This window comes from Staurois parvus, unplaced genomic scaffold (assembly GCF_062004578.1).
Source record: "Staurois parvus isolate SC_StPar_1 unplaced genomic scaffold, SC_StPar_1.0 ptg001058l, whole genome shotgun sequence".
Lineage (NCBI taxonomy): Eukaryota > Metazoa > Chordata > Amphibia > Anura > Ranidae > Staurois > Staurois parvus.
This window is the reverse complement of record NW_028318854.1, coordinates 1,485,020-1,503,906: the sequence shown is the minus strand read 5'-3', so window position 1 is coordinate 1,503,906 and position 18,887 is coordinate 1,485,020. Positions and strand designations below refer to the sequence as shown.

Genomic DNA, 18,887 nt, shown 5'->3' with positions numbered 1-18,887 from the left:
GGCACATCAATTAAAGTAGTAATAAACCTTCAGTGTTTTTAGTTTAACACACTGAGCACAATTAATTAAATATTTCCCAGTGAACTATTTGTTATAATTCTCACCCTAGTTACAGTTTACAGATTTCAATGCTGCTACCTCCTGCTGTTTCAGGGCTGCTTCCCTAAACCTCCGGTCTTAGTTACATAGCTAGTCTGGCTGAAAAAAGACAAAAGTCCATCCAGTTCAACCATTAAAAAAAAAAAAAGTTATAATCCTATACCCACAGTTGATCCAGAGGAAGGCAAAAAAACCCAGCAAAGCATGATCCAATTTGCTCCTGGAAGGAAACAAATTCCTTCCTGATCCCCCAAGAGGCAATCGGATGTTTCCTGGATCAACTTTGCCTATAAATGTTAGTATCCAGTTATATTCTGTGTATCTAAGAAAGAATCCAGGCCTATTTTAAAGCAATCCACTGAGCTGGCCAGAACCAACTCTTGAGGGAGTCTAATCCACATTTTCACAGCTCTTACTGTGACAGAACCTTTCCGTGTTTGCAGATTAAATTTCTTTTCCTCCAGACGTAAAGAGTGCCCCTTTGTCCTCTGTGATGACTTTAGGGTGAATAACTCTACACCAGGGGCGACTGACAACTCATGGGGCCCTGACCCTCGGGCAGTGCCCCCTTGTCCTCTGTGATGACCTCAGGGTGAATAGCTCTACACCGAGTTCACTATATGAACCACTGATGTATTTATACATGTTGATCATATCCCCTTTAATCTCCTCTTCTCAGGAGAGAATACATTCAGTTCATCTAATCTTTCCTCATAGCCGAGTTCCTCCATGCCTGTTATCGGTTTGGTTTCCCTTCTCTGTACTTTCTCCAGTTCCCCAATGTTCTTTATGTGAATTGGTGCCCAAAACTCTTCAAAGGGAATGGTTAACAGTGGGTGGTGCAGTCTCCAGTTAGTCTGTTAATTTGGAGAACGGAGGGTGGAGTTGCAGGGGAGTGCCTTGCCATTCTAGACTACTGGGCTGTGTGTTTCCATTGACGCACACAGTGAAGGAAGACACAAGTCTAGTCCCTGCATGCAAGGGTAGCTCCATTGGATGCTACAAGAGAAAGGAGCCACCCTGAAAAAGGAAACCTGAGGCAGCAGTCATGGCATCAACGTAAAGTGGAACATAGACAAGGATTAAAATATAAAAAATCTGCATACTCAGTACCTAATTAAATCAGCTGCTAGCAGTGCTTAAAAAACTGAGAGTTTAATATCACTTTAAGGACAACTATAACACATTCTGTTAAAACAGTAATAAAATATCATGGAGTCCTTATAATACTACTTATCAGGTACCCGTGGAAAAGTTTAATTTTAAAGTGAAACTTTACTAACAAAAAGAAAAAAAAAATATAGGTCAACAGGCAGGATTTTTAAATGTGGTAAAGTTCTGCTGACTTCCATCTTCCAATCATGTGCAAGCACAAATGCTGGTTTTTAAGTTTTCCTTGCATGTGATAGGATATTCTTTGCAATGTGAAGCTTCGCCTACTAAGCTCTGGAACAAATGCCCTTGCGGAGTGCAAATGCACTTGCATACTGCCCAGTCTATTTGTCTTAGGTAAATCCACCCCTGTGGATTTACTAAAAGCAAATAGACTGTGCACCTTGAGAGTGCAGTTTTACTCTGCAAGGGCATTTGCTCCAGAGCTTAGTAAATGAGGCGAAGCTTCACTTTGCTCAATCACATTCAAGGAAAATTTAAAAAAAAGCATTTTTGCTTGCACATTATTGGATAATGGAAGTCAGTAGAGCTTTCCCTTGTTTACTAAGCTCTGTGCATCTGCACTTGCAAAGTACACAGTCCATTTGCCTTTAGTAAATACCCTCTATTGCTTAAAAGGGTGCTGGATCCTGGCTCTTCATTCTTCTGATTAGGGCCACTGATATGGGGGTAGCACCAGTCCTATACGGAGCCCAGGCCAGTAGGGGGGCCCAGGCAGCAGGGGAATCAGATATGGGCAGGCGGGGGGGTGACCGGTAAAGCAAGAGGGGCAATTAGAGGAACTGATCCCCTGGGTGTCTCTGCCTGCAGCAGCTAAAAGCTATTTTCTCCTTCTCTTCCTCCCATTGGCTTTCAGCTGCTGCAGTGAGTAAATCAGTTCCTGTAATTAAAGGAAATCGGTTCCTGTAATTAGAGGAAATCGGTTCCTGTAATTGCCCTCCCCCCCCAACCACCGATCACCTTCCCTGTCTAAGATTTGATTCCCTCTGCTGCCTGCTAATAATGATTTTAGTGTATTCCTAATGAAAATATTATTTTAATTTTTATTTTTTTGGGTGGCCCTGTATGGGGCCCCGTGATTTCTAACAGCAGCCCTCTTTCTGATCTCCCATTGCGAGGAACGTAGAGGTCATTTGATTATATATAAGGAATATACAATTTAAAAAAACTTCCCTAAAAAGCAATTGCATGACGAATGAAAGTACACATCTCCCAATGTTCTGAGATAAGAAAGAGGGACACCTTCTAGAAAGAACAAAATCGAAGCAGATCACATCGTCAGCTATGCACACCATGAAGAATCCAGCAATGGATTCATGGTTAAACCAGCCTCTCAACATCTGCAACACAAAGGAACCCTTAAAATAATTTTCTGGTCTCAGGGAACCCCTGTTAACAATGACCGGATCTACAACTCAGGATGCAATAGTGTGATTGTCAGCGGGAAGAATACTCCTTATACTTGTGGTCATTGGGAAGAATTCCCCCCTTACAGATCGCTAAAAATATCAATGGTGTCAGTGGGAAGTTATCTGAGAGGCAGAAATTGCTGATTGCCCAATGACCCCCTGAGAATCTTCTGGGGGAACCCTAGGGATCCATGGAACCGTGGTTAAGAAACCCTTGGTTATACCTACACATGCTTTGTTCACCATTACATTCCTTATATTGGCTTATCAAAATACCAAATGCAATTGTTTAGTGGTATAAAAGATTTAGGGCTCGTTCACAGCAGCCATCATGCTAAAACAAATTGTTTTTTTTTTTAATGTGTGGGTTGGTGTCCATTGTGTACAGCACAATACACTGTTTACTTTTTAAACTATATTGGAATGTCACAAATGGCATTTCATTCATACCTATGTAAATATTTTCTGAGGGTTCCTATACTCTTGCAACATTTCCCTGTCTTTTTCATATTATTATTATCTTTTTTTTGTTACTCAATCAGAGGTGCAGAGGTGAACCACCATAATGATTTTGGGCTGACCAGCAATGATCTTCATACGTACAGTCTCCTTCAGGCAACATAGGGATTCCAGCCATTTCCAAGATCAATGTCAACAGTTTTATTCAAACTAATGTGATATTTTACCCAGATCTTCAATGCACCCCTGCTGCCCTCCCCTGATTACACCCTTGCCTTGATCCTGACCTTGACTGCGGGACTCCAGGCTGCGCAGGAGGTGGTAGGACTGGAAGCGGTCGAGCAGTGTGTGCAGAGCTGGAAGGGGGTCCAGGAGGATGGTAAATGGATGTGTATCTAGATAAACCTGTAAATGCCAAAATAACCATGTGAAAAAAAAATGCTTCAAATGAGCATGCTATTATATCATACCTTTGTCATTAACAGGTGGTTGACTCTTTATTTATTTCAGGTACTTTTATACTGCTGTCAATTTTATGCAGTGCTTTATTATTATTATTATTATACAGGATTTATATAGCGCCAACAGTTTGCTCAGCGCTTTACAATATCCCTGATCCTCGGAGCTTACAATCTAAGAGGGAAGGGCTAGTGGTACAAAAAGTAGTAACTGTGGGGGATGGACTGGTAGCTTTACATATATATTGTACATTCACATCAGTCCCTAACCCTAAAGGGGTGTACAACTTACAGTACACATACTAGGGCCAATTTAGACAGGTGCCAATTAACCTATCAGCATGGCTTTGGAGTGTGGGAGGAAATTGGAGTACCTGGAGGAAACCCATGCAGGCACAGGGAGAACATGCAAACTCCAGGTAGGTGGTGCTGTGGTTGGGATTTTAACCAACAACCCTAGTTCTGTAAGGTGGAAGTGCTAACCATTTAGCCACTGTGCCACCCACATTTTAGCTTTTAACCCAAGTACAATAAGAAAATATAGATTGCATGGTGGTGGTTCTGAAGGGGGCATAAGAAACACAGGTCAGCATGTCTAAGGCGTAGAAACCTTGCAGGAGGATTCATTCAAAAATTAAGCAGATCAGTTTCTATATTTTTAGGACTTGGGTTTTTTTCTTTTGAAGGGTATATAAAACATTTTTTTTTCATTTTAGATCAAATGTTGCAGGGTTAGAGCCCATGTCTGGTTTTTATTGCAGTTTTTGTCCCAACTGGGGAGACTAACTTTCTCTATTTCGTTTATTACAGGGACTAAAAGTGTGAGGCGCTAACATTTGGAGTTGTCACCAGAATGGGAAATCTTTTAATAGGACACCTGTTCTAAGATCGGCCATACATAAATTGAAATTTGGCCTGTTCAACAGGGACCAGCTGCATTTTGATCCTCGTATGGGCACCCTTGTACACACATCAATCTATTGGCTGACTTGTGTACAACCAGACTGTTAAGTCTTTCCTGAACAATTAGTGCTGCCGGCTATAGCTGGCAACACCAATCATTGAGGTTGATTTACTAAAGGCAAATAGACTGGGCACTTTGCAAGGTGCAGTTGCTCCAGAGCTTCATAAATGAGCAGAAGCTCCATCATTCAATCATGTGCAAAAAATGCTGTTTTTTTTTTATTTTCCTTGAATGTGATTGGGTATTCTTTACAAGGTAAAGCTTTACCTCATTTACTAAGCTCTGGAGCAACTGCACTTTGCAAAGTGCCCAGTCTATTTGCCTTTAGTAAATGAACCCCATTGTATTGTGCTGGTAGGGAAGGCTTCCTGCCAACAGAACACAATAGTGCTGCAGGAAAGACTGACTGTGTTGATGGGGGACTCAAGCAATTTTCTTGTCTTCCACCTGCGGTGGAAGGCAAGAAAATTGCATAATCTATGGCCTGTCTAAGGCTGGCCATACACTATACAATTTTCTTTAGAAAATTGCTTTAGATTTACCAAAAACCATATAATATGAGGTCAAACCTAAACAACACTTTCAATTGTATCCAATCAGGCGGGCTCTTGCACTACATAGTTGAAGGTAAATCTAAAGAAAATTGGGCAGAAATTGGACAGAAAATTGTATAGTGTATGGCCAGCCTTAGGCTAGGTGCATACTAAATATGCGGATACGGGGTCGTGTGTAATTTGCACAAATTCCCACAACTGCACAGAAACCATGTGGGGGTGCCACCAACTCTTAAAGGCTGAAAAATGCGGTGCAGTTTCCCGCTTACAGAAATTGCATGGGGCATAGGGACCGTGCGATTTCCAAGAGTTTACATTTTAAAAAAGGTGCAGATATCTTTTCCCTGCAGGAAACATAGGCACAGCAACCTATTCAAATGAATGAATGAAAAAAAAACAGATTTTATGGCTGGATCACCAGATGAAAATAGAAGAAAGAAAGCCTAAAACAGGAAATGAATGCAGCCATTGCGTCTAGGAATCGGTAAGCTGCACTATAATAAATGCTTGTTTTGGGTTTTATTACTGCTTTAACATTATCAAGAGGGAAACAAATGACCAACTAGCTCAATGTTTTCAAGCTTACCTGAAGCCTCTGGACAAGGTGGTGGGAAGTAAGGTCCTGACCGGCCTCCACCAGGAGGTCCGATAACTTGTGGATGATTAGGTCAAAGGGCCCTTGACTATTCAGGCACTTGGTGAGGTCAACCTAGAAAAAAGACAGACAAAAGTTACAGTGATACTAAACTCAGGACCCTGCATTCACTATATCAGGTCTTCCACAGTACACAGAACATAGAAATGTAATTATTTTAGTAAATATAAACTGCTAAATACTTTTTCTCATCAGCAGTATATAGCAGTCTTGTGACTTCTATCAGTGTCTGGCTGAGCACTGGTTAAAGCTTGTATTAGGAGTTTTCATTCTTCTCTGACTGTCCTATGAGGCTGCATAATCTTTGACCTTCTGTCTGGACAGTGCTGATTGACCCTGTGCTGATCACATGCACCCCCCCCCAAAAAAAAAATTTCTAGCAATACATACCAAACAGAGAATGTGCAGAGTGACCCCTAGATAGCTGTACTACCAAAAGATGGATTGGGGAAAGTAGAAGAAGGGGAGTATCAGATTAGACAGGATCAAACAACCTTTTTACAGAATGCGGAGGATTAACCCCTTAGGTTCCACAGTGAGTACAACAAGCATGCTTTATTACATATACAGACTGATTTTACTGTTGTGGGTTTAGTAACACTTTAAGGAACTTGTAGAAACAAATAATGACATTTCACTTTGTTTAAAATACAAGTTCAGAAGAAGGAAGCCAGAAGAAATGATCATATGTCTGTGGGGCATCACAAGTATTTGCAGATAATCCCCAGCCAATGATCTCACAGAAAGGATCCATCTTTGCCATGTGTGTCTCCAAAGGGCTGACTACAACAAAATGGCGCCTGTCCACACACAGACACTGGCTAAGGGCCAAACAGTAGAAACAAACAAACCCAACTGGCATGTTCATGAATGTTTGTGCCATGAACATTCTAGAAAACAATTGTATGGAGGTTGTATCATGTCTATAGTTTTTTTTTTTAAATACCGTATACAAATTACATTTAGATTAATTTAGAATTTCCATTAAGTACTACAATGAAAATCTGCGACTGTTCTTATTTATCCAGGGCATTGCCCATCTAGCAGTTGTAGATCTTGGTGTATCTGGCAGTAGATTATGGTGTATCCAGTAGTAGGTAGTCATATTCAACTGGATGTGATCTGTAGTACTGAAGACATTTTGTAACGCATTCAAACCACTTCTGGATTTCCATTGTGCCTGAAGGATGAACCCAAAAAAATCTAACAGATTCCTCCATTAATGCTATACAGCAGGGGTCTCCATACTTTCCAAGCAAAGGGCCAGTTTACTCTCCTTCAGGCTTTATGGGGTCTGGACTGTGGCCAGTGGGAGTAGATAATGCCCTGGTATTAGTTCCCCATCATTGATTTTTATGGGAGGAATAGTGCTCCATTGTTGGTATCAGTGAGATGAAAGGTGCCCCACTGATGGTGTTAGTAGGGGGAATGGTGGCCCATCATTGGAGTCAGTTGGTGGAATAGTGCCCCATCATTGGTGTCAGTTGGTGAAGTAGTGCCCCAACAGCCAGATAAGGACAAGCAAAGGGCCACATCCAGTCCCCGGGCTGCAGTTTAGGAGACTGCTGATGGGGCCACCCACAAAGCGAATTTTGGCTGGTTCATCAGGATGTGGTAAAATTTGAGCAGTGTATGACCAGGAATGGAGGTGTTTAGAACCCCTGTTAGATTTTCATTGCTGTCTAGGTACCTGCTCGGGAGGTTCACCTGCTTTATTTGCCCTGGTGAGCATTACTACTGGGACAAAAAAAAATTCAGAAAAATTGAAATTTTTGCAGTTGTACCTGGAATAAAAAGTGAGGGGGAAACTTGTCCCAGTGAAAGCTGTCTAAGGCAGGCCATAGATTATGCAATTTTATTTCCTACCACCACGGGTGGAAGGAAAGAAAATTGCTTGATTCCCCCATTAACCAAGACAGTATTGATGGGGGAATCCCTCCCGCAGAGCTATTGTGTTCTGCTGGTGGGGAGTCTTCCTTGCTAGCAGTACACAATGATTAGTGTTGCCGGCTACAGCTGGCGGCACTAAATGTTCAGAAAAAAAACAACAGGCTGGTTGTGCACAAATCAATCGATAGATCTACTTGTGTACAACCAGGGTACCCATACATGGATCGAAATTCAGCTGGTTCCTGCTGGAGAGGATGAATTTCGATCCATGCATGACCGGCTTAAGCAGAGATTTCTACTCATTTTGGAAACAGAAAGCAGAGAGAAATATTCCCAAAGGGACACAGTAAGAAAAAAAACATCAGGGATTCTAACCCTTCTCTACTCAATTAAAAACTAAAATGAAAAGTTTTAAATATACTAAATACAAGCACCAATCTGCAGATGCACATACAGGCGTACCTCGGTTTACAAATTGAATTTGTTCTGCAGGACTTTTTGTATTGTGAAGAATGCGTAAACCGAAACGTGGTTTCCCATAGGAATGCATTGAAAACCAATTAATGCGTTCTGGAGGTCAGAAAAGAGTAAAAAAAAAGTCTTTTACTTGTTCAAAACTCTTTATAAAGTGCATTTTAAAGGCATAAATACTGTACAGGGACATGATTAAAAATGTATTTTGAAATGCACTGAAAACCAATTACTCTGTTCCGGAGGTCAGAAAAAAGTAAAAAAAAAGTATTTTCTGTTCAAAACTCTTTATAAAGTGCACTTTAAAGGCATAAATACTGTACAGGGACATGATTAAAAAAAAATTCTTAAATGCATTCAAAACCAATTAATCCGTTCCGGAGGTCAGAAAAAAGTTAAAAAAAAGTCTTATCTGTTCAAAACTCTTTATAAAGTGCACTTTAAAGGCATAGTACTGTACAGGGACATGATTAAAAAAAAAAATTGTAAATGCATTGAAAACCAATTAATCCGTTCGTATTGCGAAAAAAAATTGTAAACCGATTTTCAATCGTAAACCGAAAATTACGCTAACCAAGGCGTTCGTAAACCACGGTACTCCTGTACAATCATTTGAGGTTGGCAGACAAAGTGAATGATTGATAACCTGCAATAATCAGTGGACATATTAAAGTGTATGTAAACCCAACAATGAGCTTCTCTTGTTTTCTCAGCTAAGTATAAGTAAATGCAGAAGTGCAGAAAATACCTGTTGATTTTGCCAGAAATCGTGCGATCTGATAACTTCTGGCGCTGCGTGCGCATAAGGAGGGGTTATGGCAATGAAGAGAGGGAGGGGGTTGAGGAGATTTCTGTATTTTTTGCAATACATCAGAAATAAAGTAGGCAGGGCTGACACCACATGCGTAGGAATTTAGAGCTGTGTTGCAGGAAGGTAGGAGCACACAGTTTCTGGCACATCAACAGGTAGTTTCCTGTACTTGCAATATTTGTAACCAGGGGCGGACTGACTATTTGGAAACTCGGGCACTGCCCGAGGGCCCAGGGTCAGTAGGGGGCCCCATGAGATGCCCCTGGTACCTTTTTTCATAGGCTTTTTTGAGTTTGGGCAAGGACACAGGGGCCCCATGATCCCCTATTGCTCTGGGGCCCCATGAGTTGTCAGTCCGCCCCTGTTTGTAACCACCTCAATATCGGACACTTTCACCCCCTTCCATTCCAGGCCAATTTTTAGCTTTCAGCACTCCCACTCTTTTAAAGACAATGACTCAGTCATGCAACACTGTACCCATATAAAATATATAACAGTTTTTGGAACGGATCAAGCTTTTTTTTATGGTATTTAATCATTTTTTGCTAAATAAATAAAAAAGACCACAAATTAGGAAAAAAAACATGTTTTTCTTCATTTCTGTTATAAAATTGTGCAAAAAAAAATGTTTCTTCATAAATTTAGGCCAAAATGTACACTGCAACATTTCTTTGGTAAAAATAACTCAAAACAATGTATATTATTTAGTCTGTGTGAACGTTTTCGAGTCTACAAACTATGGGATATATATTTGAAAACCGATCAGTCCTGATGTACTGACGGCCTATCTCATTTCTTGAGGTCCTAAAATGCTAGGACAATACAAATACGCCCCAAATGACACCTTTTTTGAAACATAAACAGTCCAAAGTACTTAGTAAGTATGGCATGTTTTTGAAGTTATAATTCTTTGTCACAATTTTCTGGAAAATGAAGGAATTAAAAACATTTGTTTTTTTCACAAATGTTTTTTTACATACTGTCACCAGTGCATTACAGCGTCACCTTATAACTGGTGTGGCGGTGATCAGGGACACTGACTGGTAACAGCATGTAGAAAAAAAAAAATACATTTTTTAATTCTTTAAAACTTTTCTTTTTTTAATTACAATTTTTTCTTCTTTATGATCTTTTTTACATACTGTGATCAGAGCAGTGCACTGTTACCATAGTAACACTGTACTATTCTGGGGAGTTGATCAGAATTTTTTTTTACACACTATAATTGCTTCTGATGGTGACGATTACTGTTATAAGCATTTTTTATGAATGGCATTCATTTATTTAGTGGGTTGTATTGTGAAGCTGTGAATGGCCACAGCTATCACATGGACTGTGATTGGCCCTGTCTGTACCATGTGATCACTGTGACCAATCACAGCGATCAACACAATAGTAAGAAAGCCATTCATTGTGTACAACTGTCATGTGATCTGCTGTTATTGGTCACAGCGATCACATGGTACCGACAGCAGTCCAGTACAATGATTTTTCATCTGCTGTGTCTTTCATGGTGAGGCGCGATCCTGGGAGGACGTCATATGATGACCACCCAGGATGGCAGCACTCCCGCTCGGCCATCCTTCTATTACAGGCCAGGTAAGAAGCAGTTAAAAGAAACAAAACATGGGGAAACGTGCCTGTATTCCAGAGATGGACTAAATAGGTTTTTTTTGGGGGGGGGGTCTTGACATATGTACCAATAAAAGCATTTTGTCCTACCTGTTTAATTTTTTTTCCCAGCAGGAGCAAATTGGATCATGCTTTGCTGAGTTTTTTTTTCACTCCTCTGGATCAATTGTGGGTATAGGATTATAACTTTTTATTTTTTTTAATGGTTCCTAGATTGTAAGCTCCAAGGAGCAGGGCCCTCGAACCCCTCGTGTATCGCATTGTATTGTTATTGTACTGTCTCATGTATTGTCTCCCTTTGTAATGTACAGCACTGAGCGAACTGTTGGCGCTTTATAATTACTGTATAATAATAATAATAATGATTGAACTGGATGGACTTTTGTCTTTTTTTCAGCCAGACTAACTGAACTGGCCTAAATACGCTTCATGGGTGGCCCTGTCAGCAGCCCCTTTTCTCAACTTCCTTAGATTGATTGAATGAGCCAGGTGAAAATTTGAGTGAGCAGCAGCTGCACCCAACCTCATGCAGCCACTGTGCAGGTGTTCTGACAGCCACCAGCTGTCAGAATACAGTAGACGGCACTGCAGCTTCATCCGTCTGCACTGTACGGCATGGATGGAGGAGTATGTTTGATTTTTCTATCATTGTGAGGCCAGCCTTAAAGCGGTATTAAACTTAATAGCAAACATTTGTTATTTAGCAGCTTACCAATTCTTAGATGAAATGGCTGCATTAATTTTCTTTTTTAGGCTTTCTTTCTTCTATTTTTATCTGGTGATCCAGCCAGTAAATCTGTTGCTTTTCAAAAGCACACGCTCTCCAGCAGAATGTAAAGGTGGCGATCAGCGTTTTATAGCGGGACTGCAGTGAGCATTCTGACGGGGGGGGGGGGGACTGACGTGGTGTCACTGACATCCCCAGTGACACCAATACAGTGATCAGTGCTAATAAAAAGCACTGACACTGTTCTAATGGCACTGGGCAGGAAGGGGTTAATATCTGGGATGATCAAAGGGTTAACTGTGTGCTGTTTCACTATGGAGGCTGTGTGTGTGTTTCACTGTAAGCACACTGCTTTGTATGGCTCTGCTATAGAGAGCCATACAATGCAGTGTGCAGGAGCTGAGAGGGGAGAGATCTGTGTTGTTTATACACAATTCCCTCCCCCGTCGGAGATATTCGGCGATCACCGGGTGCCTGTGAGTAATCACCAGCCAGGACCTGGTGAATGATAGAAGGTCGTGAATGGCGGTCCCCTACCTGGAACTGCAAAATCACATATATACACGTGATTTTGCCTACCCGTGCCGCCCTGTAGCAGTATTTCTGCTTTAGGGTGGAGCAGAACCGGTTAACACACTGAACACAAGAATATAAACATTTGAATGTTAAAAGCAAACAAAAATTTTTAAACAACATTTGAATATTCAGAGAATTTTTGTATGAACGTTCCTTAGAATTTTCGTTCAAAACTCTACTGTTGTATAATAGCTTTAGTTATCTCTATTGATGAAATCTGTAAAAAAAATGTATTTTCCCGGAAGATGAAGTCATCAGATTCCCCTGTATTGTCTGCAGGAAGAATGTCAGGGTGGGGGGGGGGGAGGGTGCAGTCTAAACCATACCAGCGTGTTCAGGTTTGGCTGTCACATTGTCACCTGATCTGACAACAAAAGGAGAATATTCCACTAAACACTCACCTCTGTCACGTCATAGCCGTGATTCCTAGAAAAAGAGGAGAGAGCAATGAATGACGTATATTTATAAAGACAAAAACACTGATACATAAATATTATCACATAAACTAGATATGCTGTGATTTCTAAATACCACTCTATATCTTATCATGTAGATCCGGGTACATTTATTATTATAGGTACCTACATAGCACCACTGTGTATTACATGATATGATATGCTATGTTTCCTTGTAACTCATTCTTGTTCATATGTTCTGCTTTTTCTTTCTGAATAAAAGCCAATTGTTTAAAAAAACAAACAAACATATCACCATCAATTTACACATATATATTGTACATTCACATCAGTCCCTAACCCTCAAGAGGCGTACAATCTAAGGTCCCTAACTTACAATAATACATATACATACTAGGGACAATTTAGACAGGATCCAATTCACCTACCAGCATGTCTTTGGAGTGTGGGAGGAAACCGGAGGACCCAGAGAAAACCCACGCAGGCACAGGGAGAACATACAAACTCCAAGCAGGTGGTGCCGTGGTTGGGATTGGAACCAACGAACCTAGTACTGCCAAGTGCTAACCATTTAGCCACTGTGCTGCCCATTGTGTGAAGTAGTTCAATGAGAATCGTACACAGATACCTAAAGGAATATTTAGACTTAGGGTTGGGGTTGGGGACATTACAAATGCACTGTGCAGACACACGTTTTTAGTGCCCCCCCCCCATTCGCCCCTCCCCCCCAGCTGCTTGGGCATGGGGTGTTCACATTCCGTGGCACAATATGCTGCTGCAGTAAAAATAATTAGAAGTACCGATCTTCATAAGCAGCAAGCCCACCGTCACAACCCATTCAAGCAAAGAAGGAAGCACAACAAATGCCTGCAGCCCACACAGTTGCGGGTGTTTGTGCAGCAATTATGGGGTTAAGGCAATAAGGAGATGTCACATCGTCTCACCACCTGTCAAATTACCTGAAAAGTGATCCAAACATGGTGTCGCACGAAACGCGTCAGAGGGGGCTACAGCAACTAGACGTCTAGCCACCACTGGTGGCCATCCTGATTTCCCATTATACGGTCAGTGTTTTTCTTTTTACTTTGTCATTGCACTTTTCATTCAATGGAACAAAGTTCCCTACGGTATCACGCTATGTGGTCTCCTTTATTGGTCCCTATTCATGAGGGACATTCGCAGAGGCTGCATTAAGGGTGACCCCCTATGGTGATACGCATCAAGGACCCCTGAGTACTCCATGCAGATGTGACTGGGAAGTATCCTGACCTGACCTGACCTGACCTGGGAGGCGGATGATCTAAACTTTACCTATTGAGGTTATATCTCAAATGCGTGTTTACACGCACTTCTGGTGAGTGCGCATTTCATTTACATTGAATATCTGCCACTTGGACTAACTCTCCACGCATGCTTATCGGGATCATACAGGATCCTCACGTGGGCAATACATCTGGGACTTTTTTTGCACTTTACTCACCTATTGGTGACATCATTTATGCACATTTATTTATATTTGTTGATTTTCTTGATTGATCTGGTATTGCTTTTATTTATACCTACATACTGAGTATATGTTATCAATCTATTCACGCTGCACAGTTGTTAAAGCTGCATCTTCTCATTTCTACACATTATTGATGAGATTTATGCTGCATATTTAGTTTTCAGCGCTGCACCTTCATATTGAGATTTACATTGGAAGGTTCTGTTTGGTTGCCTTTTTAGGTGTTTCAGCGGCTATTTTTCTTTCAGATAGCGCTCGCATATTTACTCTTTACAAACATGGTGTCCTGATCTGCCTACCTGACCACTATGGGACTGAGAGCCTTTGGTCGCTCTGCCCCCCAAACACCCTGCCACCCGACATCTGCAACAATGACTACCTACTCAATTTCAAATCATGTCTCAACTCATCTCTTTAACTCCTAGGGGTTGACTGCCTACTGGCCCTTTAAAAGCTGGGAGGCGAAGGTGGGCATTTGGGTCCTGTGACGCTGTGATTGGCTTTCACAGTGGTCACATGATCAGAAAGCTTCCAATTGCAAGTATGTATCAGGACCTTACCAAACCTCACCGGCTACCACGCTGGGAGCGTGCACGGAGCGCGCTCCCAGCACAGTAAGTTATTTTAACAGGGCTGCGCATATGTGGCCCCTCAGTGTTAAGGGCCCACCCGCCGATCAGCCGCATATCTGTGTACTGACGGAGCCAACAGGTTAAACTAGCATACTCTGTATGACTTAATTGACTTGTTTTTAATTAAAAATGTTTATTTAATGGCTATTGTTTATTTACTTTTTGTTGCTTTGTTTGTAAGCTGACTCTGACTCCAATGTATTGTTATTATTATTATTATTGTGACAACACTGCTTCTCTATGGATACAGTGAGCGGATATTGTCTTCCTAGGACAGAAGGTGTGAAAGTAAAAGAAAAAAAGCCTGGAAAAAAGAAAAATGCAGCCATCACATTTAAAGACTAGCGAACTATTGTATATTACATTTTTGTTCTTGGGTTTATATACACTTTAACTACTTTACCGCCAGAGGTTTTACCCCCCCCCCGACCAGGCCATTTTTTGCGTTATGGCGCTGCGTTACTTTAACTGACAATTGCGCGGTCATACATTAGGCAATAAACGTAATAACAAAAAATATAAAAATGCAGCTCTGAATTTTTATGTTTTTTATGAAAATGTATTCTGCTATGTCTTTGCTAAAAAAAATCCATACACAGCATACATTACTGCTATTTTATGCTAATCAATTTTAAAAAACTTTCATATATTAATGTTGCCTGGATCGTTTTACATCTGTGTTAACTGAAGAGCACATTGGCAAACAAATAAAACAGTGGCTCTCAATCTGAGGGGCCAAACAGGTAATAGGGACCTTTATTGGTGCATTGTCGCCCAAATTAAGAAAAGTACACATACATCAAATAAAAACAACTTTTAATGATAGCAATACAACACACATACAGTATAGAGTTGATAAATATTAAAACTCATCTGACATATACAGGTGAAACTCGAAAAATTAGAATATCGTGCAAAAGTTCATTTATTTCAGTAATGCAACTTAAAAGGTGAAACTAATATATGAGATAGACTCATTACATACAAAGCAAGATAGTTCAAGCCGTGATTTGTCATAATTGTGATGATTATGGCTTACAGCTCATGAAAACCCCAAATCCACAATCTCAGAAAATTAGAATATTACATGCAATCAATAAAACAAGGAATGAAATTACAATAAAACAATTACTGAAATAAATGAACTTTTGCACGATATTCTAATTTTTTGAGTTTCACCTGTACCTTTAAAAACACATGTATTTCCACTGAACATAACCCCTTTTTTTGTGATCCCATCCACTGCATTACATACATACATACTGTATACTACATACATAAGCATCTGACTACTCCCAAAACGGTCAAAATAATGGACCCCTGGGTATATACCTTACAGTGGTTCTAAATGCTCAAGGTAAAAAAACCTTCTGTGTGCAGCATCCCCTCCCTAATACTCAGCTAAGCCCCCTCTCAATCCAGCAATGAGCACTGCAGTCTTGGCTATTCCAGGACTCACTCTCCTCATTGGCTAAGACAGAAGCAGGAGCCATTGGCTCCCATTGCTGACAATCACAGCCAGTTAGCCAATGAGAGGAGTGAGGGGGCGGGGCCAAGCCATGGCTCCATGTGTGAATGGACACATGGAACAGCGGATGCCCCCATAGCAAACTGCTTGCTGTGGGGGCACCTGACAGCAGGGAGGTGCCAGGACAGACTGCGGGGAACCCGAGAAGAGGAGGATCCAGGCTGCTCTGTGCAAAACCACTGCACACAGCAGGTAAGTATGACATGTTTGTTATTTTTTCTTTAAAAAAAATAAGCCTTTAGAATCACTCTCTGTTTCAATCATTTTTACTGCAAATTTTTTCTGTCCAAAAAAAAAAAAGGGAATAAGACATAAAAAGTGTATAGATGCTTTGATTGCATCATCCACAAAAATACTGAGATTCATACATAGAAGGAAATATACATATGGATAGCCAGATACACGTGTCTATGCCCCTCAGGGGGTGAACCCTAAGGTAGGCAGAGAATTGCAGCAATAATTGTTGCTCCAAGAATACAGAATAAAGATTATTCAACTGTACATGTTTGGTCGGCAACTTACGTGCAGCCACTGTATAGTGGCATTAGACAAAGTAGAGAGAACGGTCGAGCCTATCCCTCCGAGTTTCATAAGACCGCTGGCCCACCAGGGTCCCTCCGGGTCGGACCAGGACAGTATAATCTTTGGGTCCTCCCCCTGGAGGGCCCACAGAGGCCGAGGCATCATCAACATCAGACATAGAAATAAACAAAGTACAATAACGCCATAACACAATGTCATAGTTAGCGATTATCAATAGATGTCCAGGTGTTGAGACAGGGAGCCCCTTGACTCAACCAAGACACATATGTTCAGATCGCAAAGAAAAAAAAATATTGGAAGGGGAGGAAAAAAGAAGAAAAAGGAGGAGGGGGGGGGGGGGAGAATAAAAAGTAGGGGTAGGAAGGAAAGGAGATGAAGGGTAGAGGCAAAGGACCAGCATAAGGGGGACAAAAGAAAAGAGGGGGAAAAAAGAAAGAATGAAATCAGAAGCGAGAGAGGAAGAGAAGAACCAGTCCGTCCAAGAGTCCAGCCCACCCCAACCCAAGAGTTAGTCCCAACCTCTCGGGACTTGTAAGTGAGCCATGGAGTCCATATTTTGTCAAATAGGGGTTGTTTGTCCCGCAGTACAATCACCAATTTTTCGTTAAGCATATTCCAAGTGTGCTCCTGCTTCATCAATGCGATATCAATGACTGGGCTTTTCCAAGCTGTGGCAATGGCGACTTTTGCCGCCAAAAACATAAAGTAAATTAAGGTTTGAGTGTGTTTGGGGACGTTGTCAATTGGCTTGATTAACAAAGCAATACAAGCATCTTTGGTTATGTTGACCATGGTGACAGGGAATATGAGGGAATGTATCCTCATCCAGTAAAAACGGACTTTGGGGCAGGTCCACCATATATGTAAGACTGTGCCTGTCTGGCCACAACCCCTAAACATAAGGCCTAGAATCACTTTAAAGCATACATACATGTATAATATTTTACACATCCAACCTAGATAAGCTGTGGAGGATTGACAGTATCTCAACGCATTTCACAAATATGCTTCTTCATGTGAGGAGTGTTTAGAAAGTTTTGTGGAAATTCCATGCGGATAGATCCTGAGATGGAACCATTACCAAAAACCACTAAGATGGCAGGCAGGACAGCATGGGGCAGATGCCATATCCCCATATAGAACAGAAGAAAAAGTCAGGGTTAAGATTCAGTTTGTGGAAAACAGCAAAGAAGTAACCAGCCCACCCAAAAACTGAGAATTTACTTTGGAGGTGACTGGTGGGGTGAGGCAGTCTTTGGCTTCTTCTATGTCTTGAATGCCCCAAAAAGTGAACACTCCATAATTCGCAACTCTGTTGCGGTCCTCTCTGGAATTTTAAGTGCCCACCTTTGCGTGTTTGGATCCCTCTGGTACATTCTGCATAATATAAAATATATAAATCCAGCATGGAGAGCAGGACTCTCTCATAATGACCATAACAGATGTGTAGACCAGGAACCCAAAACGCAGCGATCCAACCTATAGAATCACTATGACATAGAAGGGTTTTGCAACTACCAGCATCTACCAATAATAAGATATCAGCTTTAAGTGGATTAACCCTTACAGTTTTGTAGTACCTAATGGTTAACAAGCTAAGGGAGTCTAGATACCCTGGCTCAGCCACCGCATGGTGTTTTTGGAAATAGTAGACAACTCAGAGCAGCGCACCTATAACGTCATTATAAGACAGCAAGTCTGTTTCACACCCAAGTAACTTGAGATAGAAATTTACCTGCAGAGGTCTTCGAATACGTGAAAATTGAGTTTCCTCTTCTTCGTCTCATTCAGACAGACTCCAATTCTCTTCCTGGTCTGCAGGGAAGGCATGTTGTATGTACCTGAGAGCAGCCCCAACTATGGAAACCAGTCCAGTCACCCAGCACCAGTTTGCTCTGATCACCTTTGACCTCCCCAGTACATTCTGTCTGTGCAGCGCAGTACGATGGGTTGCCTGCATTGGGTGACGAGGACCTGATCTGCCTAGAGTACACACAGATCGGGGCGGGAATATAATCAGCTGATTACCATAAATATTGATTAGGTCACAGTAACCAGGGGATAGTGTGCGCGCCACACCTTGAAGTGACAAAAGTGACAATTACACCAAAGACCTGAGCAGGGGATAGAGGTGTGACAGACAGCATGTCCTCCTAACATAAACAGGACTCTATATGTAGGATGCAGCCTCTGGCAGAGCATTGTTCAAGGGCAGGAATGATTAACCTGACACTCCACCTTTTTTACCCTAGAAAAAAAAAGTAGAAAGTTCAGGTTCATGTTCTGAAGAACGCTATTATTAATTTAATCTTTTCAAGTTTGATTTTTATTGAAGTCCTCATACACACTGGACGTTTTTAGAGCGGCTGTTTTTGGATTTTGA

At 41.3% G+C, this 18,887-nt stretch overlaps 1 protein-coding gene across 2 annotated transcripts in view; it reads right to left on the bottom strand.

Moving 5' to 3' along the window:
* Positions 1-18,629, bottom strand: part of LOC149440711 (inositol-tetrakisphosphate 1-kinase-like) — a 37,919-nt gene extending 19,290 nt beyond the window's left edge. The window contains exons 1-4 of one of the 2 annotated variants that reach the window (XM_089658221.1): positions 18,240-18,629; positions 12,280-12,304; positions 5,703-5,825; positions 3,428-3,545 (exon numbers count right to left, since the gene is read on the bottom strand). In XM_089658221.1, coding sequence (XP_089514347.1) covers positions 3,428-3,545; positions 5,703-5,825; positions 12,280-12,304; positions 18,240-18,334 — 361 coding nt within the window. In that variant the 5' untranslated portion in view covers positions 18,335-18,629. Of the gene's footprint in view, positions 1-3,427; positions 3,546-5,702; positions 5,826-12,279; positions 12,305-16,483; positions 16,788-18,239 lie in introns of those variants that run through there. The other variant, XM_089658222.1, reaches the window with a different exon arrangement.
* Positions 18,630-18,887: the final 258 nt, after the last annotated feature.